The sequence below is a fragment of the Thecamonas trahens genome, assembly GCF_000142905.1.
Source record: "Thecamonas trahens ATCC 50062 unplaced genomic scaffold supercont1.19, whole genome shotgun sequence".
Classification (NCBI taxonomy): domain Eukaryota; order Apusomonadida; family Apusomonadidae; genus Thecamonas; species Thecamonas trahens.
In genome coordinates this window covers 152278-175279 of record NW_013657661.1, presented here as the reverse complement: position 1 = coordinate 175279, position 23002 = coordinate 152278, and the positions used below count along the sequence as shown (strand labels likewise).

The 23002-nt window shown below is 65.1% G+C and overlaps 12 protein-coding genes across 12 annotated transcripts; 3 read left to right on the top strand and 9 right to left on the bottom strand.

Annotated features, from left to right (window-relative positions):
• Positions 1-5: 5 nt before the first annotated feature.
• Positions 6-2199, bottom strand: AMSG_04857 (uncharacterized protein; the record flags this gene model as incomplete). Its single annotated transcript, XM_013903071.1, has 2 exons — positions 2006-2199; positions 6-1927 (listed from the first exon to the last, which is right to left on the bottom strand). Exons 1-2 carry the CDS (start codon positions 2187-2189, stop codon positions 6-8), a joined length of 2106 nt encoding a protein of 701 aa, XP_013758525.1. The 5' UTR covers positions 2190-2199.
• Positions 2200-2301: 102 nt separating this feature from the next.
• On the bottom strand, positions 2302-3174 carry AMSG_04856 (uncharacterized protein). Its single transcript, XM_013903070.1, has 2 exons — positions 3061-3174; positions 2302-2900 (listed from the first exon to the last, which is right to left on the bottom strand). The coding sequence occupies exons 1-2, from the start codon at positions 3118-3120 to the stop codon at positions 2346-2348; spliced, it is 615 nt and encodes a 204-aa protein (XP_013758524.1). The 5' UTR covers positions 3121-3174; the 3' UTR covers positions 2302-2345.
• A 76-nt stretch (positions 3175-3250) lies between these two features.
• Positions 3251-4120, bottom strand: AMSG_04855 (uncharacterized protein). The gene has a single exon (XM_013903069.1). The coding sequence runs from the start codon at positions 4052-4054 to the stop codon at positions 3299-3301; it is 756 nt and encodes a 251-aa protein (XP_013758523.1). The 5' UTR covers positions 4055-4120; the 3' UTR covers positions 3251-3298.
• A 145-nt stretch (positions 4121-4265) lies between these two features.
• On the bottom strand, positions 4266-5541 carry AMSG_04854 (uncharacterized protein; the record flags this gene model as incomplete). The annotated part of the gene is made up of 2 exons (XM_013903068.1): positions 4266-5437; positions 5523-5541. 2 exons carry the CDS (start codon positions 5539-5541, stop codon positions 4266-4268), a joined length of 1191 nt encoding a protein of 396 aa, XP_013758522.1.
• Positions 5542-5562: 21 nt separating this feature from the next.
• Positions 5563-6282, bottom strand: AMSG_04853 (ribonuclease P protein subunit p21; the record flags this gene model as incomplete). The annotated part of the gene is made up of 1 exon (XM_013903067.1): positions 5563-6282. One exon carries the CDS (start codon positions 6280-6282, stop codon positions 5794-5796), a length of 489 nt encoding a protein of 162 aa, XP_013758521.1. The 3' UTR covers positions 5563-5793.
• Positions 6283-6503: 221 nt separating this feature from the next.
• Positions 6504-7609, bottom strand: AMSG_04852 (uncharacterized protein). Its single transcript, XM_013903066.1, has one exon. It carries the CDS (start codon positions 7532-7534, stop codon positions 6527-6529), a length of 1008 nt encoding a protein of 335 aa, XP_013758520.1. The 5' UTR covers positions 7535-7609; the 3' UTR covers positions 6504-6526.
• A 143-nt stretch (positions 7610-7752) lies between these two features.
• On the bottom strand, positions 7753-9189 carry AMSG_04851 (glycerophosphodiesterase; the record flags this gene model as incomplete). Its single annotated transcript, XM_013903065.1, has 1 exon — positions 7753-9189. One exon carries the CDS (start codon positions 9187-9189, stop codon positions 7753-7755), a length of 1437 nt encoding a protein of 478 aa, XP_013758519.1.
• Positions 9190-10256: 1067 nt separating this feature from the next.
• On the top strand, positions 10257-12454 carry AMSG_04850 (NHL repeat containing protein). The gene has a single exon (XM_013903064.1). The coding sequence runs from the start codon at positions 10955-10957 to the stop codon at positions 12314-12316; it is 1362 nt and encodes a 453-aa protein (XP_013758518.1). The 5' UTR covers positions 10257-10954; the 3' UTR covers positions 12317-12454.
• Positions 12455-13114: 660 nt separating this feature from the next.
• On the bottom strand, positions 13115-14779 carry AMSG_04849 (major facilitator superfamily transporter). The gene has a single exon (XM_013903063.1). It carries the CDS (start codon positions 14764-14766, stop codon positions 13183-13185), a length of 1584 nt encoding a protein of 527 aa, XP_013758517.1. The 5' UTR covers positions 14767-14779; the 3' UTR covers positions 13115-13182.
• A 543-nt stretch (positions 14780-15322) lies between these two features.
• AMSG_04848 (uncharacterized protein) lies at positions 15323-17090 on the top strand (the record flags this gene model as incomplete). Its single annotated transcript, XM_013903062.1, has 2 exons — positions 15323-15480; positions 15550-17090. 2 exons carry the CDS (start codon positions 15323-15325, stop codon positions 17039-17041), a joined length of 1650 nt encoding a protein of 549 aa, XP_013758516.1. The 3' UTR covers positions 17042-17090.
• A 177-nt stretch (positions 17091-17267) lies between these two features.
• On the top strand, positions 17268-20694 carry AMSG_04847 (JmjC domain-containing protein 4; the record flags this gene model as incomplete). The annotated part of the gene is made up of 1 exon (XM_013903061.1): positions 17268-20694. The coding sequence occupies one exon, from the start codon at positions 17268-17270 to the stop codon at positions 20493-20495; it is 3228 nt and encodes a 1075-aa protein (XP_013758515.1). The 3' UTR covers positions 20496-20694.
• Positions 20695-20843: 149 nt separating this feature from the next.
• Positions 20844-22919, bottom strand: AMSG_04846 (uncharacterized protein; the record flags this gene model as incomplete). Its single annotated transcript, XM_013903060.1, has 1 exon — positions 20844-22919. One exon carries the CDS (start codon positions 22917-22919, stop codon positions 20844-20846), a length of 2076 nt encoding a protein of 691 aa, XP_013758514.1.
• Between the last annotated feature and the right edge of the window lie 83 nt (positions 22920-23002).

Genomic DNA, 23002 nt, shown 5'->3' with positions numbered 1-23002 from the left:
AACATTCACGGCTCTGCGGCTTGGGCACGGAGTGCGGCGGCGGCTTGCTGGGAGGCGTGGGCGAGGTGTGGGAGCGGGGCGCGGCAGACGGGACATTCGAGGCGGATGTCCATCCACTGGATGAGGCAGAGGGTGTGGAAGGTGTGCTTGCACGGGGTGTGCATCCAGAGCTCGGTGCGGGATCGCCCGGGAGGCGGAGGGTCGAGGTCGACGCGCTCCATGCAAATGGTACATGTCGGCTGCTCGCCGGCCGAGTCGGCGAGGATGACGGCTGGCGGTGGATGGTAGTTGTGCGGCGGATCGAGCCAGGCGGCAGGTACAAAGAACCGCGGGCCAAGGCGGGCCTGGGCGAGGAGAATGATGACTTGGCCAGCGACGAGGAGCGTGAGGGCGGTAAAGGCGCCTGGAGTCGGCGGGGTGTGGAAGACATTGGTCGGACAGAGCTGCATGTACGCCGGAATAATGAGGCGCGAGGCCGAGGTGCCGAGAACAAAGACGGGGGCGAGCGCATTGGCGGTGTCGCGCTGGGCGTTGGTCACAATCTGTGGGATCCAGTAGGCGTGGACAAGGAGTGAGAACCACGGCCAGTGGCCGTCAAATTGGTACATGGCGGTGATGCCGATGAGGAGGGCGACGTAGTACCACGAGTACAGCCTGCAGATGCGGACGCGGACAGCGAGCCAGCCAGCCGCCCAGTCACCTGCGTTTCGCGCCCGCCACACTGCAAACACGTACCGCATCTCGTAGACAAACGAGAGGACAAACTTGACAAAGGCGGCGATGGCAAACGACGGAGCCAGACGCGCTGACGAGAGACCGGAAAAGTGCAGAAGGCAGAGGTAGCAGTCAACAACCGAGAGTGCACCGATGGCGAGCATCGAGACGTTGGCCAGGACTGGGTGCGCCCGCGAGTGTTCGAGCTGGATCACAAACGCGGCGAGCTGCGCCACGGCGGTGGCGGCCAGCATGACCAGGTACCACATGGTTTTGCGCTCAAACTCGTACGGGTCAACCGAGGCCAGCTCAAACTTGAGCGTTAGCCCACACTTGGCCGACTTGAGCACGCCGTTGGTGAGGACGACGTGAACCTCATCGACGTGGCGCGGCGCCGGCGAGCCAGTGGCGTCGGCTGCAGCAGTACCGATCAGCGACGTCGGAAGCGCGGCGACGTCACCGGCCGTCGGCGGTCCACGGAGCGGGCGTGAGACGTCGGCGGCCTGCCGCGCGAGTGCAGCCTCGTTAAGGCTTTCATGGACCTGAGCCGTAAGCTGCCACGAGCACATCGATCGCGGGGCAGGGCGCAAATTGAGGAGGTCGAGTCCGACGCGGTGAGACGGCGGGGCGGAGCTTGCACCAAGCCAAAACCGGGCGCGGGCGGCCATGGTGTCCAAGTCGTGCACCGCGGCCGGTAGTACAGCACCGGCGGCAAAGGTGGCGTTGTCCGAAACAAGTACGGGCTCAAATGCCAGCGGAGCGTGCTCATGTGGCGGGGTGAGCGTGAGACTGAGACTGTGGCTCTTGGGGTCGATCAAGCCCGACACGAGATAGACCTCGCCGGACGCGCCGAGGTGCGACGAGGCAAGGAGCGAGAGAACACCGTGGACTCGGATGGTGCCGTCTGCTGAGTGGGCGAGAGAGGCGAGCCAGCCGGCCATGTATCCCCCATCGTCGAGGACCAGCGGCAGGGCGGCAGCCTTGAGGCGGGCGGAGCGATCGTCGGCGTCGCCCGAAGCCGCCATGCGTGGGACCGGGTGCCACGCGCCCTTAAAGCTTGTCGAGACGTTGATGGGATGGACGAGCGAAGTGAGGGTCAGCGGGCGGATCGGATGCGCGAGGGCCGACTCAGGGAGCGAGTCGGGCTCGCGCCAAGGCCATCGACCAGCCACTACATCATGAACGAGGGCCTCGGCCTCAGGATCTAGTGCGTCTAGCGGCGAGGACCGCGACGGAAGGGCGTGCCATGCCGAGAGACTGGGTGGTGGTGGTGGTGGCGGTGGGGATGCACTAGGGAGCTTGCGCTGAGCATCGGTGCCGGCAGCAGCAGCGGCGGCAGCGGCGACAGAAGGCGGCAGCGGCAGGGTGACGGCGTCGAGCTCAGTATGCCACACGTGCACCCGTTGGCAGAGGGTGACCGAGGTGAGGCAAGCGAGGAGAAAGAGAAGAGCGAGGAGGGTGAAGCATGTGTGCATGTGTGTGTTTTGGGGTGGGGTGGAGGGGTGGGGGAGGGGTGTGGGGTGGTGTGTGTGTGTGTGTGTGGCGGCAGGCGGACGGTGAGCGCGTCGAGTCGTCACAGAGCGGGGGCAGGATCAAGTTATGATTCAATGGAGGAGTGCAGCTAGCGGGTACTACTGCTGGGCAGAGGCGCGGGCGGCAAGCTGGTCGACGATGGCGTTGGACATGACCTGCAGACCCTCGCCAGTGCGGACGAGATCAGCGACGTCCATGTAGTCGAGGTGGGAGAGGAAAGCCTCAGCAACTTCCTCGTTCTCGCCATCGGTGAGGAGCGAGAGAAAGTCCTGCAAAAAGGCAAAGGCATCGTACTCGATGACCTCGTCGTCGTCGAGGACGGCGAGCTTGCGGACCTTCTTACCTTTCTTGCCCTTGGGCGTCTTGGACTTTGAAGTGGAGACGTCATCGTCATCGCCGGCCTTGGCGCGAGCGGAGCGGCGCTTGGAAACAATGATCTCACCAAGGTCGTCGATCTTGCGCTTGCGGTTCTTGGTCGAAGCTGTCGACGTCCGGGTCGAGCCGGCCTTGCCCACCCGCGACTTTGGGCCCTTGCGGCCCGAGTGTGAGGCCGAGCCGCCCGACGACGGCGACGCCGACTTGTTCTCCAGCGTCTTGTGGCGCATGTAGTGGACGCCGCACGAGTTACAAAGCGACTGCTCGCCGTCGGGACCCTGTACTCCATCCGCATTCCCATGCCCGAGCAAGTCCGCGCGCGCCGTTGGTGAGTTCAGGAAAGGTCGCACTTGCCGGCGGCCGGCCGCTGGCTGGATCGGCGGTGATCAAGGCTTCGTGATCAAACCACCGGCTTGATCGTGATCACCCCGGACGTACCCGGCGCCACAGGGGCGTGTCTGACTTGCCGCAGTGAATGCAGGGCGCGTGCTGGTCCATGGTGTGTGATAAGTAGTGTGAAGGAGGGGGGGCTGAGGGGCAAGAGCACCAGAGGAGGGACAAGTGTGTCCCTGACGTCCAGCTTGTCCTTGCGCTCGGCTGACGGCTTTATCCTGCAGTGGTGGCTGGCGGCCCGCTGGCGGCCCGCCACCCGCGCCACCGATGCCAGCGACGTGGGTTAGCTCTGCACGACGCCCTTGGGTGTCGGAGGCGGGCGGCGCGGAAGCATGTGCGGAAGCGGCGGGTGGACGGCAAGTTGCTTGAGGTACGAGTTGATCCATGCGTCGGGTAGAGGATCGATGATGGTCTGCGAGACCGATTCGTGATCGTGGCCGAGCATGTCGGCTACAGCCCCGCGCCACTCGCGGCCGAGGACCGGCAGGCTCGAAACCGGCGGAGTCCGATCTGGATGGTAGACAAAGGCGGCAAAGTCGCTCCCTGCTGCTGACGGTGCATAGGCATCGCCGTCGAGGGCGAGAGTCGGCAGCGATTGGGCCATCCGGCGGAGGCCTGCGGGATTCTTCCGGCTCTCGTACTTGGCGGAGAGCGTGGCAGGACTTGGCACAGCATCAGCCATGAGAGATCCGGCCGGTGCCTGGCTTTCCCACCTCCGCATGGGCCTGTGCGAAGCCGAGTACTCGTCGACATCTGCAGCAAAGGTGACCCTGTGCCCGGACGAGCACCTGCTCATCCCCGCATCGCCCGACGAGTCGCCCACCGACGACGAAGCAAAGCCCAGATCAACCTCCACCGAGTCCGAGTCCAACTCGGAGTCGCAGTCGTTGTCGTCGTCCTTGCCATGTCGTCGTCCTCCCTCGCTTGTGCCTGGAAACAGCGCAGGGCGGCAGGGTGCAGGGCCGAGCCGCTCGCCTGGGCCTTGTAGGTATGCCAGAAGCTCGTTGGTCCGGGTGACTTTGTCCTGTCTGTCGGTCATGGTGTGTGTGTGTGTGTGTGTGTTGTGTGTGTGGATGTGTGTGTATGTGTGGTCGTGGTGGTGGAGTGTGGGTGGGTTGGTGGTAGGTGGTGGTGGTTGGTGGTCGGACAGGCGCGCTGTGACCTGCGAACAGCCGATGATTGGGATTCTGTGTGTGTGTTGTCAAAGGCCAGTAGTCTGTGATCTGTGGAGGGCGGTTCGTCTGATGCTGCTAGCGGACCATGTGGAGATGGCTGGGACGGACAACGATGCGGATCTCGCCAAAGGGGAGCGTCTCGCCTGAGAGCGAGAGACGGGAGGGAGAGGCTGGGACGATGTGGAGCGCACTGGCCTTGGCAAAGAGGGTGTGCGGATAGGTGACATGACGTCCGGATTCGATGGAGATGAAGATGCGGAGGGCGCCGAGGCGCGAGGCGCCGCTTCCGAGGATGCAGACATCGAGGGCGCCGTCGTCAGCAACTGCGCCCGGCGAGAACTGAATGTCGGCCGCCTGCCACGCCACGTTGACGGCGGTGCAGAGGACAACCGGGGTTGGGATGGTCCGCCAGGTTGCTTGGGCGTCAGAGTCGGGGGGAGAATCGGCATGGAGGCGATGCCACTCGGGCGGTGCGACCGCTGGCAGCGTCGCCGGATCGACGTAGTAGTCGTGGCCGGCGGCGACAGCGCGGGCATGGGCGGCAGGGGCTGGAAGAAACGAGATGGTGCCCTCGTAGTGGCGCATGCCAGCGATGGTGACAAGCGGAGCAGCGAGCGACGCCAGGGTCGGACCCATCCAGCGGAACTTGCGCTCCTGGTAGTCGTCGTGCTCGGCGACCATGGCCCACGACATCATAAAGGCGTCGATGCGGTCGACGGGCTCAGCGCCCGGCGCAAACGGCACGATGCGGACGTCCCATGCGTCAGTGGGAAGCGGGAGTGAGGTGAGAGCGCGGAAGGCGGCCTCAAGAACGCTTGCATCGCCATGCGACCGCACAAGGCCGTTCGAGGTGCCCATGGGAAGAAGCATCAGTGGAAGTTTGGTCTCCAGCCCCGGCGCAAGCTCGCGTAGCGCGTTAATGGCCTCGTTGAATGTCCCGTCACCGCCGCAGACCATTAGCGCATCAAAGTTCTCCCAGTTGACCTCGGCAATGACTCTGGTCATATCAGAAGCAGCACGTGTGGTCATCAGCGAGTGCTCTACACCGGCCATGGTCATCAGCGGCACGACCAGTGAGTCAAAGACGGCTTCGGCCGTCCCTGCGCCTGAGACTGGATTGAGGACAACAGCGATGGACTTGCCACGCCACGGACCGTCGCCTCCCACCAGTACCGGCGACTCTAGCATCTCCCGCAGCCGCACTTGGATTCCGTAGTACTCTTTGGCTGCATGCCAGGCGGCGTAGACTGCAACAGGATGGGGGGGGGTGAGTGGGGCCAGTGCGGTGCAGGAGGAGAGAGGCGGGCGGAGAGGGGAGGGGCTAGTACGTACACCAGTAGACTATGTACATGGCAGAGGCTACAACCAAGGCCTTCATTCCCACTGAGTACTGCTCCCATTGCGTAGACCAAGTTGTGCCCATGGTGGTGGGGCTCGAGTGGGGTGGCACTCGCACTGGCACTCGCACTGGCACTGGCTCTGTGGTCATGCGAGGTCATGGCGTGGTTGATCTGGTGCTTGACATGCTTGGTGGGGCGGGGCAAGTGCGTTGACAGCGCGGTTGCTTGCGCCGTGGGGGAGTGGAGCAGGACAGGGCGGGCGACTACGGCGAGGGATCGGATGTGGCAAAGGTGATGCCCGAGTGCGACGAGGATTGGCCGCAGGAGAGGCAAGTTGTCGTCACGAGCTTGGCCTTGATGCGGACCTTGGCCGAGATGTGTGGAACGAGGATGATATCGCAGCCCTTGCAGAGCTGGCGCGAGATGGATCTGTCTAAGCGGAGAACGAGACGGCGGGCGAGCTCGCGGATGTTGCCCACGTAGTGGCGCGCCAGATCGGGTGAGAGCTCGACGACTGCCACCGCGGCCTGGACGAGGTAGTTGATGCGCTCGTAGACCACCTTGTGCTTGACTCCGCGGCCCTTGGCGGCCTTGCGAGCCTTGGCGGCCTTGCCCTTGGTTGGCTTGGCCTGCTTGACCGGCTTGGCGGGTTGCGCAGGGGCGGGTTGCGCAGGGGCGGGTTGAGCTAGTGACGGCTTGGGCGTGCCGTCCAGGCCCTTCTGCCGCTTGGGCGTGACCTCGGCTTCAGACATGCCCGGTTGGAGGCTTATGTATATGTAGTTGTATATGTGTGTGGTCGGTGAGGTGCTTGGTGCCCACAGGAGAGAGCAGTATGAGGGCGAGGATGGTCACGCCGCTGAGAGCAGCGTCTGCAGCAGCGGACGAGCTGCCGACGCGCGCCGTGCCGCTGTGACAAACACGCACATCGGCTGCAGCTGGTGGTGGCAAACGTGGTAGCAATCGCATGTACGGCGAGGAAGGAGGGGGGAAGTTTGATCAAAAGTAAGAAGTGTTAAAGACAGCGCGATCGTGTGCCTTCTTGGCCTCTGATCGCGGAGTGGCGGAGGCACCGGGACGGGTGGCGATCGGGCGCTCGAGGCGCGGGGCGTAGGGTGGAAGGAGGACGGCAGCCTGCTCGGGCGTGCACTTGCTCAAGACATCACCGCCAAACTCCTCCAGATAGGCGCGGCCGTAGCCGTACGAGGGCGTGGCGAATCGGAAGAGCGCCACGCGTCGTTGGTGATCGGCAGTCCAGGGCAACGCGCCGTGGACGGTTGCCTCGGAGAAGAGCACAACGTCACCCGGCGAGACGACCGGCTGGTGGATGTGCTCGGCAAAGGCCGGCGCGTCGCCGGTGGCAAATTCGGGCGGGACCGGAAAGTTAGCCTTGTGCGAGCCGGGCACGACGCAGAACCCGCCATCGCCGGCTTGGGCCTCGGAGAGATGGACTGCGCACGCCAGGAGCGATGTCCACATTTGCCCCGCCACCGCCCGGTACTGCAGCTCAGGATTGAACGTGCCGGATGAGGTGAGCGGCCCACCATGGAGCGAGAAGCCCTCGGACCCGCCGTCCTGCACGAGTACAATGGGCTGGTGGTCGAGTCGGTAGCCCTCGCCGAGAAGGTCCACAAGGTACGGCGCAATCCGAGGGTGGACGAGCAAACTGCGGAACGCGTCGCCTGCAACGCCTTCCCAGCCTAACATACCGCCGAGATCACGTCGTGAGCCGGGCGCCGACAGCGCGCTCCCGTCCTTGGCGTTCTTGAGCGCCCCGGCGTCGCGCGACACTGCCTCGGACGCGTGCGCATCGACGGCAGCTTGGAGACTGGCAACCTCATTGGCATCAAGCACGCCGCGAAGAACAATGAATCCGTTGAGATCAAAGAGAAAGCGCTGGGTGGCATCAAAGCCCGAAGATGTGGCTGACGACGACGACTCCGACATGCGTGACGCGACAGACAGGTAGCGGAGCGGGACCAGAGTGCGCGACAGGCAGCGGAGCATGCAACAGGAAGCTTGGGCGCGGCTGCGAGTGTGTGGCGATGGAGTTACACCCCAAGTTTACGTCGAGGCCGTGTGCGGGTGAGGTGTGAATGCGCGTCTGGCAAGTCTGCTCAACAGGTGCGCGCTGACGTGTGCATAGTCCAGGGTGTCTGGGCCACGATGCAGGGCAAGGTGTATGGATGATGTGTTAAAGAGAGAGTGTTGATGTGCTGGACGACTTAGTGGACAAGGCCGAGGTACTCCTCGACGAGATCAGCGGCATGCTTGGCGCAGGCTGCGGTCTCGTCGGCAGTAGCGTCGATGTCTGCGCCGTCGGCGGTGCGCGGGCAGTTGGCGAGCGCCTTGCACGACGCCGAGTCATAAAGGAACGCCTCGCCTGGGGACATTTTCACGTCGTCGCCCATGAACGGGCCGTGGTCATGGAAAGTGAAGCATGCGTAAACCATGGCGGCGCGATGGGCTTCGGCCATGGCGGAGCCACACTTGCCGCCGCCGTGGAGGAGGTTGTCGTGCTTGCCATCGTGGCCGTGGCGGTGGCCGTGGCGGTGGCCATGGCCGTCGTGTTGGCCCTGGTCGTGGCCGTTGTGTTGGCCTTGGTCGTGGCCGTGATGGTCGCCGCCGTGTTGGCCCTGGTCGTGGCCGTCGTGTTGGCCCTGGTCGTGGCCGTTGTGTTGGCCTTGGTCGTGGCCGTGATGGTCGTCGTCGTGGCCATGATGGTCGTCGTCGTGGCCATGATGGCCATGGCCGTGGCCGTGATGGCCATGGCCGTGGCCGTGATGGAAGCCGTGACGCAGGCGATGGTGGGCGGCATGCAGGCCGCCGACCCGCGCCGGGTAGTTGGTGACGACGCCGTCGACGCCCCACGAGGCGACCTTGCCCATCGTCTTCTCGTCATCGATGGTCCAGACCCAGACCGAGAAGCCAGAGTGCTGCGCCTTGGCGGTCCACGGCTTGCAGAGGCCGAGGAAGCCAAACTGGAGGCCGACGTTGAAGCCCTCGACGCCGAGCTTGCGGTAGGCGTCAAAGGCGAACGGGGCCACCGGGAACGGGGTGATGACAATGCGCGGTACGTCGCCAAGGCCGGCGGCGGTCGCAGCCTCCAGACACTTTTTGTCCCAGCACCCGATGCGGACCTGGGAGCGGACGCTCGCTGGCGCTGCGTCGAGCGCCGCCGCGACGCCGGCAAACAGGCCGGCGCCAATGTTCTTGGTGTCCAGCAGCAGGAGTCGATCAGGCATCGCTGCCATGGCCTCAAGCACTTCCTCCAGCCGCGGCACGCGCGTTCCGGCAAACTTCTCGCTCTTCCACGATCCAGCATCGAGTGTGGCGATGTATGACCACTCCAGATCGTTGACCTTGCCCTTTCCGTTTGTCGTCCGGTCGACGGTCGTGTCGTGCATGCCGATCACTACGCCATCTTTGGTGATCTGGACGTCAAACTCGACAGCAGCGCCGTGGACAGCCAGCGCAGCCTTGACCGCCGGCATGGTGTTCTCCGGAGCGTCACCCGACGCCCCGCGGTGCGCCACAGCCATCGGCCCGCCCCGCACCGCCAGCCAAACCCCGCACGAGCCAGCAAGAGCCAGCACCACCACCGCGCCCACCACCCACCACAGCACCTTGCGCTCCAGCGTCCTCTGCTCCGGAACATCCATTACCTCTGCGTCCTTGCTATCGGCGCCTTTGCCCTCTGCCTTCTCGTGCTTTAAATCCGTCTTGCTCATGCCGTCGGCTGCTTCTGTACAGGTGCCCTCCCGCGTGCGTACGTCGGGTGGTTCCGCTTGTTGGCGTAAAGAACACAACGCCTTTTTCCACTTTTCGCCGATTAATGTTGATGCGCGGCGAAACAAGTAAAACCGACGAAAACGACGGACTTGGCCACGTTCACCTGCGGCGGCACTGCCATGTAACGCCGCAAGTTGTTTAGCAGCTCATATCTCTTCGCAAGATGCCAAAGGCATCGACGCAGTCAACTTGTGGGCTTTGCCAGTGACGACGATCGAGAGTGGCTTGACACGCTGAGCTGGCACTATGCCGCGCACACAGGGATGGCATACCGCACGCACGATGCGATGATATACTGAAATAAAGCGCGACATCTCTCTCACACGAACCGGTAAAGCGACAGCTGGAAATCATGGCCACAGGCTTTATCTGCGTGCCGTACGTCTCGTCCTGAAAAAAGGTGCTGCGTTCGCCGAAAAGTGCCCCACGCGCTGCCCATCCCTCGTAGCTCCCAGACACCCCCCACCCTTCCCTACTACCATACGTACTCAAGACACTCTTGACTACCTCTGCATAACAATGGTATGCCACCTTGCGTGTTCCTCTCGAACCTTTCCCTGCCCGATTTCCCCCTTCCGCCCCGCCCCCTGGTGCCCCCGCCTTCCCACCCCCCCCATCCCGGAAGAGTGTTTGGCTGTGCTTCTTTAGACGGTTGGCGTGTGCAACACCCCACCCCCACCCCCCCCTCCCCTCCCTCCCTCCCTCCCTCCCTCCCTCCCTCCCTCCCTCCCTCCCTCCCTCCCTCCCTCCCTCCCTCCCTCCCCCTCTCCCCTCCATTCTTTGTGCAGTGTACCGCGCTCCTCCCTTTCCTCCACCCCTTCCCCTCCCTCCCTACCTTGCACCGGCAAACAGTCACCGCTTTGCGCCTCTTCCTTACATCATCATGTCTCACCATTCTCTTTTTTGCGATGGCGCCAATTGGGTGTTGCGCGGGCAGAGTCGGATGCTTTTCCAGCAGTCGGCGGTGATGATTGTGTGTGCGATTGCGACGCTTGCTGCGCTCGTGGTTGGTGACGTCGTGCTTGTTGGTGCACCAGGCGTGCTGCGCCGGGTCTCTTCCCAGGGCGTGTCAACATCGGTGGCCTTCTCGCCGCCGCTCACGCCGGCGACGGCTGTCCCGGGCAAGGTTGGTCTCAAGCTCAACTCAAACGGGCTACTCATCCCGATTCCGGAGACCCACATCATCCTGGCTGGCTCGCTCAACACAGCCGGACAGATGGAGACCACACTCGTGGCTGGCTCGGCATCGCAGGCCGGATTTGCTGATGGCGTCGGCGCCGCGGCTCGGTTCAACCAGCCGACCCACGCGGTGTCGGGCCCAACCGACACCTTTTCGTGGCCGACTCGCTCAACAACGCCATCCGCAAGATTGTGCAGTCGACAAACACGTACACGGTGACGACACTGGCCGGCAACCCGGCCAAGACCGGGTGGCAGGACGGGACCGGAACCAATGCGTGGTTTACCGGCCCGACCGCGCTCGCGTACTATGACGCCGGTGCCACGCTCTTTGTGGCCGATGCCCACAACTACGTCATCCGCTCGGTCAACGTCAACACTGGAGTGGTGGTCACCGTGTCGGGCTCGCCCGCGGTCCATGGCAAGGCCGACGGCGCTGGCACCACTGGCACGTACATGCTCCCGTGGGATCTTTCCATTGTGCCGGTGGCGTCGGGCGCTACCCAGATCACGCTCTGGGTCGGCGATCTTGGCTCGATTCGGCGGGTCACCATCCCGACCGGCTCGGTCGGTGTGGCCAACTCGGGCACCGTTGCCACCGTCGCTGGCAACCCGGATCTTTCAAACTACGGACCAGACGGGTCAGGCACTTCAGTCTTTGTTCGCCCGGGCGGCATCGCGGTCAAGGACGGTTCGGCCGGCGCGGTATTTGTGCAGGCCTGCTCGCAGGGCGCGGTTGTTCGCACAGTCTCCAATGCCGGGGCAGTGACGACGCTTTCCGGCACTCAGACGACCAACGGCTGCACCGGAGCCGAGACGTTTGCTATGACGGCGTCAACGCCAGCAGCGTTCCTCAACGGGACGAGCTCGTTCATCACCACCGCCGGCGCGCTTGTGGGCCACGATGAGACGTTCCCGGTCCAGGTCGAGACGGGCTGGGCCTTTACCGAGACGGGCAATGGCAAGATCAACTGGTACCTGCAGCAGGCATGGCGTCGCCACTTTGACGGCCGTGCGACTGGCCTCGAGGGCCCGATTGTCCAATACCCGTGGTTTGTCAACGGCGACGGGTACACGCTCGGCGAACTCAACGCGGTGGCATTCACCTTTGGCACCACAACTGCCATCGGCGGGGCCAACACGTTCAAGGACCTGTTCATCCGGATTTACACCAAGCCGACCGGGACCAACGACTACACCTCGTGGTACCACTCGTCGTGGCTCATTCCGATGGCGTCGATCTCGACCGGCTCGGGTGCGCTGGTCTCGCCGCAGGCGCCAAACGCGGTGGCGACTGCATCGGACCTGCCCGGGCTCCTGGGCGGCTCCTCACCGCCACCGCCAGGCAGCCTCACCCACGAAGCCTCGTTCAACGCTGCGACCGGCAACGCCGTCCTCGCCGTCTCGCTTCAGACCGGGTCAGGCGATCCGCCGTCCGACTTTGTCATTGCCGGTTGGACCATCACCTGGGACAACCGGCCGTACACGGTCTCGACGTCGACGGCGGCGCAGTCTCAGGGCATCTCGCTCGACGGGCCGGCTACAACCTCGCGCTTTGTCGCCTCGCGCGCCATCGCCACCGTCGAGCTCCTCTGCGGCAACTTTTACCCCTCCGGCGCCGACCTCACCCTCCCCCAGGGTGCACCTCATCGGGCGGCTCGGTTGAGAAGCTCACCATTCCGGAGGGTGTCGACTTTACCATCGATTCTGCGCCGCTTGACGTCGCCACCGACCTGGTGGTTACTGGTGCCACCATCGACTGGCGCTTCGGTGGCACCATCGGCGGCACGTTCACACTCGGCAACGCTGCCACCATGATTGTTCGCGATGTCGACATCACTGCCAATCGGGTGGAGCTCGGCACCTCGGCCACATACACCATGTACCTTGCCAAGGACCAGCCGGCCGGCCTCACCGTCACCGCCGGCCTCAACCTTGGCTCGTCGGCCACGCTCCGCATCATCATTGGCTCCGGCTACGTGTGGCCGGTCGGGACCCGGACGTACATCATCCAGTTCTCACCGGCGCTCACCGAGTTTGCTGGCCAGTTTGCGCGCGTGGTGGTCGAGGCCGAGTCGACGACAGGCACGCGCTCGCTCCTCCAGGCTAGTTCGGCGACTGTCGAGTGCGGGATTGCGGTCTCGGGCTGTGTGGCGAGCAACGGCGGGGCGTCGCCGGCCTCGCCGCCCAAAAGCTCGAACGGCCTCGTCATTGCGCTCATTGTGGTGGCTGTGGTGGCGGTCGTCGCCATCATCGCCCTCACCACCGTCTACTTCCGCAACCAGCAGCGGCGCGCGGCGGCGGCGGCTGGCGTCGGCCGCCCGCAGCCGCGCCACGGCTACTACGCCGGCGACCGCAACGGTGCGTTCAACTATGGAGATGACGGCTCGGGCTCGGGCTCGGGCTCGTCGTCGTCGTCGTCGTCGTCGGACGGCGACTTTCGGCCAGAGGCTGCCCGCTACGGCACCTTCCGACCCGGTCGCAAGACGCAGTCGTCGTCGTCGCGGCCGGCCGCGGTCTCATCAACCGACCCAACTTCCAACGTGTCGCGGACCTCGCGTTCGGGCTCGAGCTCGAGCTCGAGCTCGCTGGTCTCTGGCACCGATGCTGTGTGACGTGTGTGTGTGTGTGTTTGAGTGTGTGTGTGTGTCTGCGCACCAGAACCAGCAAACGAGATGGCATCGTCAGCCGTGGAGCTTGTCAGCAACCCGCATGCCGGATGTGTCGCGCGGAAGAGCCAGCGCCCCAAGACCGCCGATGAACATGGTGCCGGCGGTGACGAGGAGGAGGAGGGCAACCGAGTGCGAGATAAGAAAGCCGTTGACAAACTGGGCAGACATAGAGCCGAGGCGACCAAAGGCGGCGAGGACACCCATAGCCGACGTACGCAGCGGAGTGGGGAACGACTCGGACGAGAGACAGTCGAGTGCGTTCCAACCGCCGATCGAGACCGCGTTGAAGGCCGAGGCGACCGTGATCACCAGCCCGGCACGGTGGGAAAAGGCAAAGAGAACGCCGAGGCCAGCGGCGGTGGTCATGGTCCCGACCAGTACGTTCTTGCGCCCGATCCGGTCCATCAGCACGGCCGACACAATGTTGCCCGGCAGGTTGGCGGCGGCAACGATAAAGACCGAGGCATAGACTGAGAACGAGAGGTTGGCGTCGTCAAAGAGAGTTGGAATCCACAGAATTAGGCCGTACCAGCCGAACGAGAGGCCGAACCAGACGATGGCGAGCGAGATCGTGGTCCGTCGCAGCGCCGGATCGAGCAGCCGCCACGCCGACGGCGTGGTCTCACGGGCCGGCTCGTCCAACGACCCAGCAGGGACAGAGCCGGCCTGAATGTTGCTTGGCCCATTGGGAGCAAGCTCAGCACCCGATGCTCCCAGAAGCGGCGTTGTGTGGCCCGATCGCCGCGCCATGCGGTTGAGGACAGACGCTGCGGCGGCGTACCGACCCTTGGCCACCAGAAACCGCGGCGTCTCGGGAAGGAGAACGAGGGTGAGGACAAATGCCAGAGCTGCAGGCCCAGCGCAGGCGGCGGCAAAGACGCGCCACGATGCACCGATGGCGCCAAGGAGGATCCAGGCCAGCGAGGCTGTAAAGATCGAGCCGACCATCCAGTGCCAGGCCACAACGGTGAGGTAGAAGCCGCGGCGGTGGACAGGTAGGTACTCGACAGCCATGGTAAAGACCGACGGGACCGAGCCACCGACGCCAATGCCTGAGATAATGCGGGCGGTGAGCAGGAGCGGCCACGAGGGAGCGGCGGCCGAGGCGAGGCCGGCCAGCGCGTTGATGCCCAGCGACCAGAGCAGCATTGCCTTTCGGCCCACACGATCCGAGGCCAGGCCACAGAACAGCCCGCCGATGAGCATGCCGACAAAGACCGCCGCTGAGAGAAAGCCCTTTTGCGCGTCGGTGACGTGGAAGCCCTTGGCGCCGGCCTTGTTCAACTCGGGCAGTATGTAGCCAATGGCCAGCAGCTCGACTGCGTCCGACGCGTTGGCCAAGCCGAGGACAGCCACCGCCACCTTGTGAAACCGTCCAATACCCAGCCTCTCCACCGCAGCATCCAGCGGCGATGCAATCCCCATGTCGACCTCCCCGCCTTCTGATCCCAGCAGTGCCTGCTCCTCGCCGTCTTCCACCAGCCCGTCATCGACCACCGCATGTCCGCCCTGCGCGCTGCCCCGCTCCGAGTCCGTGCCCATGCTGCTCGGGCTCGACCGCGAGTACGACTCCGAGACCATGTCACCAGACTCCATATGTTGTGGCCGGTGACAGGTGTGGCGGTGGTGGTGGCGGTGGCGGTGGCGGTGGCTAAGCTCACGTCCGCGACACGCACGTGGTCTTTGGGCGTGTCGCGAGCCAAGCCATTTGGTGGTGGTGGGCCGGTGACACGCAGGTGGGCGTGACTCGACCGACACACGCTGCGCTGTGCTCACGTACTTGGTCTGATCCTGACGGATGGGATGGATACGACGGAGGAGAGGCATCCCACCAACCATCGGCTGTTACACACACACACACACGCACACACACACACACACACACACACACATGCACACAAACAGACGCACCTCTGAAGATTTTGTCGCTTTAAGACCATTGGATATAGTCTGCGGTGATGCCATGGCCATGGCCATGCTGGCATCTTCGGGTGTGGTTGTGGCGCACTACCGTAGAGCCCAATTCCGTTGCCAGGCAACCCCAAACCCAAAGTGCCAGCACCGGCACCGCCTCCCCCCCCCCCCCCACCTCCCTACCTCCGCCCATCTGTCTCTCTCCCTCCTCCCCCCCCTCCCCCCCCCCCTCCTCCTCATGCGTGCATCCTCGCCTGTGCAGCGACTGCGGGCCCAGCTGGACGCCTCGCTCTACCCGCCTGGCGCAGTGGCCAACCCACTGTTCACACCCTCGGTCGTCACACCCTCGTCGCCCGGTCCATACGCACCGTACGGCCTGCCGCGGTCGACTGCGAGGTCTTCTACTGGTCGACTTGCAGGGCATGAGACTTCTGGCGGTGGTAGCCGAGAGGTAGCTTTGCCCAGCTATGCCCATGCCACGCCTTATGAGCAGCGATCGCTCCGCCCAGCGGTCACCGCCTCGCCTGCTCGCGCTGCAGCAGAGTCGGCTTCGCTGTCTGATGCTGGTCTCCTTGCCTCTCAGGACGTTCACGCGCGTTCCTCGGCGCTCTCAGCCTCTCTCGGCTCGCTCTTTCACAAGCTCGAGTCGTTGCAGGGCATGGTGGCTGCGTCGGCGGCGGCATCACCTGCGCGATCGGCCGCCCGCTCGGCCTCCCCGCCGCAGCCGGTCCGCTCGTACTATCAGACGCCACGCTCGCCTGGTCCGCTCTCCTCGACCGAGTTGCTGTCGTCGCCGCCGCCAAGAGTGCCACCAGCTGTGGTATCCAGCCCGCCAGCGGCGCTTCATGCCAATGGCCACGAGTCGACCGCCGCAACCATCGCTCGGCTGGAGGTGCAGATCATGAAGCTCGAGGCCGCCAACCACCGACTGCAGGCGCGCCCACCGGCCAACGCTCACTCGCCGGCCCAGGAGCGGGCGCTGGCGGAAGAGAGGCTGCGAACCAAGGAGCTTGAGCGCAAGGTGGCTGCACTGGAGCGGCGCCTGGCCAAGACCGAGCCGCCGCGCGACATGCGCGCCCGACTTGAGGCAGAGTTCCAGAAGCGGCTCGACACCGAGATGGAGGTCATGCATGGCCAGCACATGCGCAAGCTTCGCCCCCTCCGTGCCAAGGTCCAGGAACTGACCGACGATCTGGACACGCTGCGCGCCGCGTCAGCCCGGCGCGCTACCTCGGCCTCGGCATCTGCCGCTGCCGAGGCCGACGTCCTCCGCGCCCACATTCGCGAGCTCGAGACCGACAACGCCACTCTTGCCCGTGAGCTTGCCGCCTCCACCGCGCTAGCTGCTCGTGTGGCCTCGCTCTCGGACGAAAACGCGCAGCTGCATGCGCGGATCGCCGAGCTGGAGACCAGCGCAGACAGTAATCTCCCGCCCGATGTCGACCTCTATGATGAGATGGGCGCCCTGCTCACTCGCCTCGCCGATGTCGAGACCGACAACAACCGCCTCGCTCTCGAGCTCGAGCACGCGCTCGCCGCCAAGGCCGAGGCCGAAGCCGACGCCCTCGCCTACAATCTTTCGCTCACTGCCAAGACGACTGACACTGTTGCTGATACCGCTGCAGATACTCATTCCGAGGCCACCTTGGTTGCAGTTGCTAGCGACGGCGTGTCCGCTGATGCCGACGACTCCGAGTACGAGTACGAGTACGAGGAAGTCCAAGTTGGCCAACACGACGTTGACCATGACCACGTCGTCGACGTTGATGACGGCGAAGTCGAGCACGCACCCTCCCCAGCCATCCAGCTTGCCGCCATCGCTGCCTCCATCGCCTCGCCTGCCTCGCCACGCGAGACCCAGGACGCGCTCCACAAGCGATTCCTCAACTCGCCGTCGCGCCACCTCACCGGCTCGGCAGCCATCCACCTCGCCGCTCTCACGAGCCCTGCGTCCTAACCCCCTCCCTTCCCTACTCTCGGCGCAATACACATCTGTCCGTCTCCCCTATCCCCCCATCCCACTCCCAAGGTCGATCGAGTCCCACCTGCGTGCGTGTCAGCGTCCGCCCGGCAGTCGTCGAGGAGCGTCCGCCCGGGCACGGCACCATCCCTCTCCTACCATGCGCACTCTGGCCTACCTCACCTTGGCCCTTGCCCTACTCGCGATAGCAGCTGCCGACCCCATGGCCCGGGCCCGTGAGCGACTCCACAAGCTCGACAAAGTGCTGGCGGATAGCGCAGTGGCGGACGGCGGGACCGAGGCGGTGCTGGAGGTGCTGGCGCGGGCAGGCAGCGTGGCGAGCGGAGGCGGAAGTGGCGGTCACGAGACGGCAGGAATAGAAGCTGCGTATGCTGCTCGCTACATCCGCGCTCTCGAGGCGTACGATGCTGCCGGGCGCACGTACTCCTCGGCGGTAGCCTTCCTTGGCCTGCTCGAGACCGCCGGGCGCGGCAAACCGCGGAGGCGGCGGGATGCTGATCTCTCCACTGCTGGGTACGCATCACCGGCACCGGCACCGAGGCATGCTCCGCATCATGCTGCCCATATTCCGCCGTGCAGTCCGTCGGGCGCGCCACGGCTCAACTCGTTTCTCGACGATGTGTACGGGTGCGTGTGGGAGAGCGTGGACGACGACGATGGCGAGAGCACAGGATCTGCAAGCGAGCTTGTGGTCGAGGTCGAGGCGCTCCGTGATGCTGCAGCCGCCTCCATGGACTCACTTAGCCTATTGCTTGACGAAGACATCCCTCGATTCCTGCTTTCGGCGCCGTGGGCGTCGACCGCGCTCTCGCCCTGGCTCCGTGCGCACGATCTGTTCGCCGCCGCACTGCTCGCCGACTCGATGGAGGACCACACGCTGGTCACGTTTTTTCTTGAGCAGCACGAGGCCAAGCTGGCGAGCATGACTTCGCGGGCTGCCGAAGCGCTGTCAATGCCGGCGTCAGGCATACACTCGTCCCCAATCCTGACCAAGCTCCTGGATCTGGACTCGCCCGAGTCGCGAGCGCGGCGTGCCCCAGTGGGCTTCTTTGTTCGCGAGCAGTACTCGTACTTGCTGTACTCGTCAGCACACTCTGGCCGTATGCGCGAGGCCATTTCCGCCGGCGAAGCGTATTTGACCTTCAATCCCGAGTCGGACGAGATCCGGGGCAATCTCGAGCTGCTCGCGACAGTCGACGCCGAAGATCCAGCGTTCCAGTCGGATGTCTCGCCAGACCGGGTCGACCGTCTTGCTCTGCGGCTGCTCGGCAGCGGAACCGAGTTGCCCCACGACTCGCTGGCTGCCAACCAGGCTATGCTTGGTGAGTGCCGGGAGGCTACCGATAAGCTGCATGACAAGCTGGCCGATGTACGGAGCGGGCTGAGCGGATGCCGTGAACTAGTTGACAGCCTCTACGAACGGGCGTCAGCGGCGGCACGGGTGGCCGCGGGCTGCTCCAGTCCCGGCACAGACGCATCGTGCCCGCCATTTGCCGAGCCACAGCCTGCGGCCGACGAGATCGCGTCTGGGCTCTCGTTCTCTCGGTTTTACAGCGAGTACTCGCTCGCGCGCAAGCCAGTAGTCATCCGCGGAGGCGCGGCGAACATGACGACTGTTCCTTGGGATTATGCTCATCTCCAATCGGCCTGCGGCAGGGCGATGGTGACCCCCAAGCTGTACCGGGCACACATGGATACATGGGCCTCGCTCTCCTCGCTGGACAGCATGAGTCTCGGCGAGTTTATCGAAGCGCTCCGCAACGGCAGTCTCGTCGAAGGCTACCGTGCACCCGGCCTGCCGTATGTGTTCGACGCGTCGCTGACATACATGTGTCCTGCCATGCTTGACGAGTTTGTAGTGCCCAAGTACGTTGCCAACGACTTTTTGCAGCGGATTCCATACACGATCGACGTGCCGTACCGATCATCATGGCCGTCGCTCTTTGTGGGGCCGGCCGGATCGGGCTCGGGCCTGCACATTGACTCTTTCGGCTCTTCGTTCTGGATGGGCCTCATCTCGGGTCGCAAGAAGTGGATTCTGTACCCGCACGATACACCGCGGTCTGCGCTGCACTTTTCGTCTCGGCGCGGGACGTTTGAGGCCTCGCCGCTGATGTATCTGGATCCGACGGCAACACCGCTGATGCGCGAGGCCCACGCCCAAGCAGTGGTGGTTGTCCAGGAAGCTGGCGATCTGATGTTCATCCCGGGCGGCACTCCGCACCAAGTGGTCAACCTCGACGATGTGGTGGGCATCTCGATGAACTTTGTCGACGGCGGCAACCTCGAGACGTCGCTGCAAGTGCTGAAGGACGAAGCCGCGTGCGGATATGCCGACTCGGAGCGGCTCTATCACGCGCTCTCGGACGCTGGCCTCTTGACCGTGGTCCCGCGCGAGGCTGCGGACCTACCGTGGGCGGCGTTCAAGACGTTTCCGCTCCCTGAGGCCATTGCCGGGGGTCCGTACGAAATCGGAGTTGATGGGAGAGCTGTGGCGGGTGGCGAGTGGAGCGCGGCGAGCTTGCCGTGGCGGGCGCACGCCGGCGAGCACGCGCCGCGAGTTTTGACGATCGACAACGCTGTGGACGAGGCCGAGGCCGATGCGCTGCTGGCATTTGCGTCGTGGCCGGGACGGAAGCAGTTTGTGGAGAATGACCCCAGCGTGGCTATCCAGCGGACGTTTGTTTCGCGAACCGAAGCACGGGTCTCGCTGCTGCACCGACTGATGCACCGGGCGGCGCAGGTGCTCGGCCTCAATGACGACGAGTGGGCCGGCGGCGAGTGGTGGATTCAGGATCGAGCTGCCGACAACGTGCTCCACTTTCACGCCGACTGTGCCGAGGGGCGCGAGGAGACGACACTCAGCATGCACCCACTGGTCTCGACGGTGCTGTACCTGACGGACGTCGGCGGACCGACTGTGGTGTACAACGCGAGCGTGGCGCCGAGTGGTGGCGATTACGATCCGTTCCGCCTCGAGCCAGCAAGCCCGTCATCAGGCGCGGTGGTGTGGCCCCGGCTCGGCCGAATGCTTGCGTTTGACGGACGGCTCATCCACGGAGTGGCGCATGACGATCCGCCGAGCTCGGCAAAGCGGGTCACACTCCTCATCAACTTTTGGCGGCACCGGCCCAACGTGCTCGGCCCTGCGCCGTGGACGTGGCTTGTGGAGAGCAGTGAGGCTTCGGAGCTGGCGGCGGCCGACGGACTGCGGCCCGGCGTGCCGAACGAGACCGAAGTGACGTCGTGGGATGCGTTTGACGAGTGTGTGGTGACCAGCAACGACCCGCTACTGGCGGCTGAGTTTCTGATGACTGGCGGCGGGACGAGCGGGGTGCTGAGCATGCGACTGCCGTCATCTAGGGCACGGGCCGGCGCTCACGGCCGGGCACGGCTTGTTGGCGACGGCCTTGCGTGGTTGGAGGCATAGTCACGGCGACGAGGCAGTGGAAGGCGGGAGCGGCGGCGACGCTAGCTGCGGCGACGGCTGCGGCTGCGGCGAGGCCGGAACGGCTGTGGTGGCGGTCATGGCGGCTGGCGGCGGGAGGCTAGGTTGGGAGGCCGGGCCCCCGGGCGGCCCATCAGTGGGCAGGCCCGCGGGCGAGGCGGTGGGGAGACCTGTAGGCAGACCTGTAGGCAGACCTGTAGGCAGGCCTGTGGGCAGGCCTGTGGGCAGGCCTGTGGGCAGGCCTGCGGGAGACCAGTGGGCAGATCATCGTCGAAATGAAACTGCGGCGTGGTGTTGGTGGCGGTCGAGGCGGTCGAGCCCGAGGCCTCTTCAGACGGGAGCGATGACGGGGTGTCGAGCGACGCGAGGGATCGGCGGGGTGACCGAGGACGGTGCGGGACCGGGACGACCTGCGGCCTTGCGGGAGCGGTCGGTGGAGGTGGTTGACGCCGGGGACGGAAGCGGCGGAAGCGGCGAATGGCCACCGCTTGCGGTTGGCGAGTCGGAGGTGCCGAGCGAAGTGCCTGTCTTGCGGGTGTCGAGGGTGGGAAGGATGGGGGTAAAGGTGGGGGTGGCGGATCTTGCGGAGAGTGTGACGCCGACGTAGCCGGGAGAGCGGTGGCGCGGGCGGGCACGGCGGCGTGGCGAGGCGCGCGGGAGCGCAAACGGGTCCGAGTCTGAAAAGAGGGTCGAGTTGGAGGTGAGCGACGAGACGGTGGACGAGGTGTGCGAAGAGGCAACCGATTCTGGCGACGAGTCTGCTGGGCCTTCGAGAGCGGCGAGGTCGTACTTTGTGATGTGTGGGACCGAGCGCGGGGTGGTACCGCCGGGCACGGCCGGGCTTGCGGTCGGCGAGGCGAGCGACGACGAGCCAGCCTGCGGGAGCGACGAGCTCGAGACTGAGGCCGAGTCGGCGGGCTCTCGGTTGAGCGAGGTCTTGCGACGCCTGGAGGCGGAGCGGATGGAGGCAGCCGCAGCAAAGGCGGCGGCGAGCTCGGGTGCCGAGTCCGGCGTTGTTGTGGGAGGAATGAGTCGCGAGAGAGCAAACGAGGCACAGGAGCGGACGGCCTCGTCGTCTGAGGTCGAGTGCTCGAGCAGCAGGGGCTGCGGGCCGGATTGGGTGAGGAGGACGGCGCCGAGCGGGAGGAGGGCAAGGTTAGCCATGATGCGAAGGGTGTTGAGGACAACGTCTGGGTGTGGCGTGAGTGAGAGGAGCTGAAGGAGGCGCGGGAAGAGCTGTGCAGAGGAGTGGAGCATGCGGAGCTTGACGGTGTCGTTGAGGGCGAGGTTGGCGAGGGCACGCGAGGCGTGGCGGACAATGTCTGTCGACTTGCCGCGGAGGAGAAGGCGCCAGAGGAGCTTGAGGCCCTGTGCCGAGCCGACAAACTCGCGGTTGTCGTCGACCGAGGCCAGGTTTGCGAGTGCGCAGACGGCGAGGGTGACGATGCCCTTCGAACGGACAAGGGCAAGTGCTTGGAGCGGCGGGAGGGTGCCGAGCTCGAGCATGCGGACCTTGAGGGCATCGTCGACAAGCGAGACGTGAGCGAGGAACTTGGCAAGGAGCTTGAGGAGCGGCTTGGGCGCGACCGAGGTGATGAGCGAGAGGATGCGGCGAAAGGTGACGCCCGAGTCGTCCTGGATGAACATGCGGGCGAGCGGCGGGTCGGCGGCGAGCGCGCAAGCAGTGCGCAGCGCCAGCGAAGCAAGCTCCTGGTCGGGCACAAAGAGAGCGTCCGTGAGGAGCGGGATGCAGCCTGCGTCGACCAGCGGGGCGCGTGCGGGTGCGCCGAGGGCGAGGTTCGAGGCTGCGCCGAGCACGTTGTGGACCAGCTGCGGCGAGAGTTGCGAGAGGCCTCCGCGGAGGACGCCGAGGAGCGGAGCTAGGACGCCTGTGCGGAGGAGATGCGAGTGCATGTCGGGGACCTGGGCGAGGTTAGCGATGGCGCCCGTGGCGTGGACCTTGAGGGCCGGGGCGCCAGCGTCGACGAGAGCGACGAGGGCCGGGAGCGCAGCAGCGCGCAAGAGGCGCTCGTGAAGCGCCGGGTCAGCCGAGAGCTGAGCGAGGCCGACGGCGCCGTGCGAGGCCACGGTCGGGTTGTTGGACGCAGTGCAGGAGACGAGATAGGCGAGCTGGATGCAGTCGAGGCAGATGCGAACAGGCTCGTGGTACCCGAGATGAGGGAGGGGGATGCGCTTGTTGGAGCACGAGTTACAGAAGACAGCGCCACACTGGCGGCAGTGGTGCTTCCATCGGAAGAGTGAGAAGAGCAGGCCACACTTGAAGCACTCGGAGGCCTGCTTGTCGTCGACCCAGACCGGCCGCAGTGCCTCGGGGCCCGTCAGTCCAGGCGTCACGTCCACCACCCCACGCCTGCCTGCTCCGGACCTTCCGCCCGGTGCAGCCATGGCTGTATGTGTGTGTGTGTGGTGGGTGAGAGAGAGTGTGTGTGTGAGAGTGTGTGTGTGGTGAGGTGTGTGTGTTAGGGGGA

Excerpts from the sequence above, each read along its gene's own strand:
- AMSG_04856 (XM_013903070.1), bottom strand. The coding sequence starts at position 3,120 with ATGGACCAGCACGCGCCCTGCATTCACTGCGGCAAGTCAGACACGCCC. Across the intron at positions 2,901-3,060 it reads ACACGCCCCTGTGGCGCCGG|GGTCCCGACGGCGAGCAGTC; the intron begins GTACGTCCGGGG and ends GATGGAGTACAG.
- AMSG_04849 (XM_013903063.1), bottom strand. The coding sequence starts at position 14,766 with ATGGAGTCTGGTGACATGGTCTCGGAGTCGTACTCGCGGTCGAGCCCG.
- AMSG_04852 (XM_013903066.1), bottom strand. The coding sequence starts at position 7,534 with ATGCTCCGCTGCCTGTCGCGCACTCTGGTCCCGCTCCGCTACCTGTCT.
- AMSG_04855 (XM_013903069.1), bottom strand. The coding sequence starts at position 4,054 with ATGACCGACAGACAGGACAAAGTCACCCGGACCAACGAGCTTCTGGCA.
- AMSG_04850 (XM_013903064.1), top strand. The coding sequence starts at position 10,955 with ATGCTCCCGTGGGATCTTTCCATTGTGCCGGTGGCGTCGGGCGCTACC.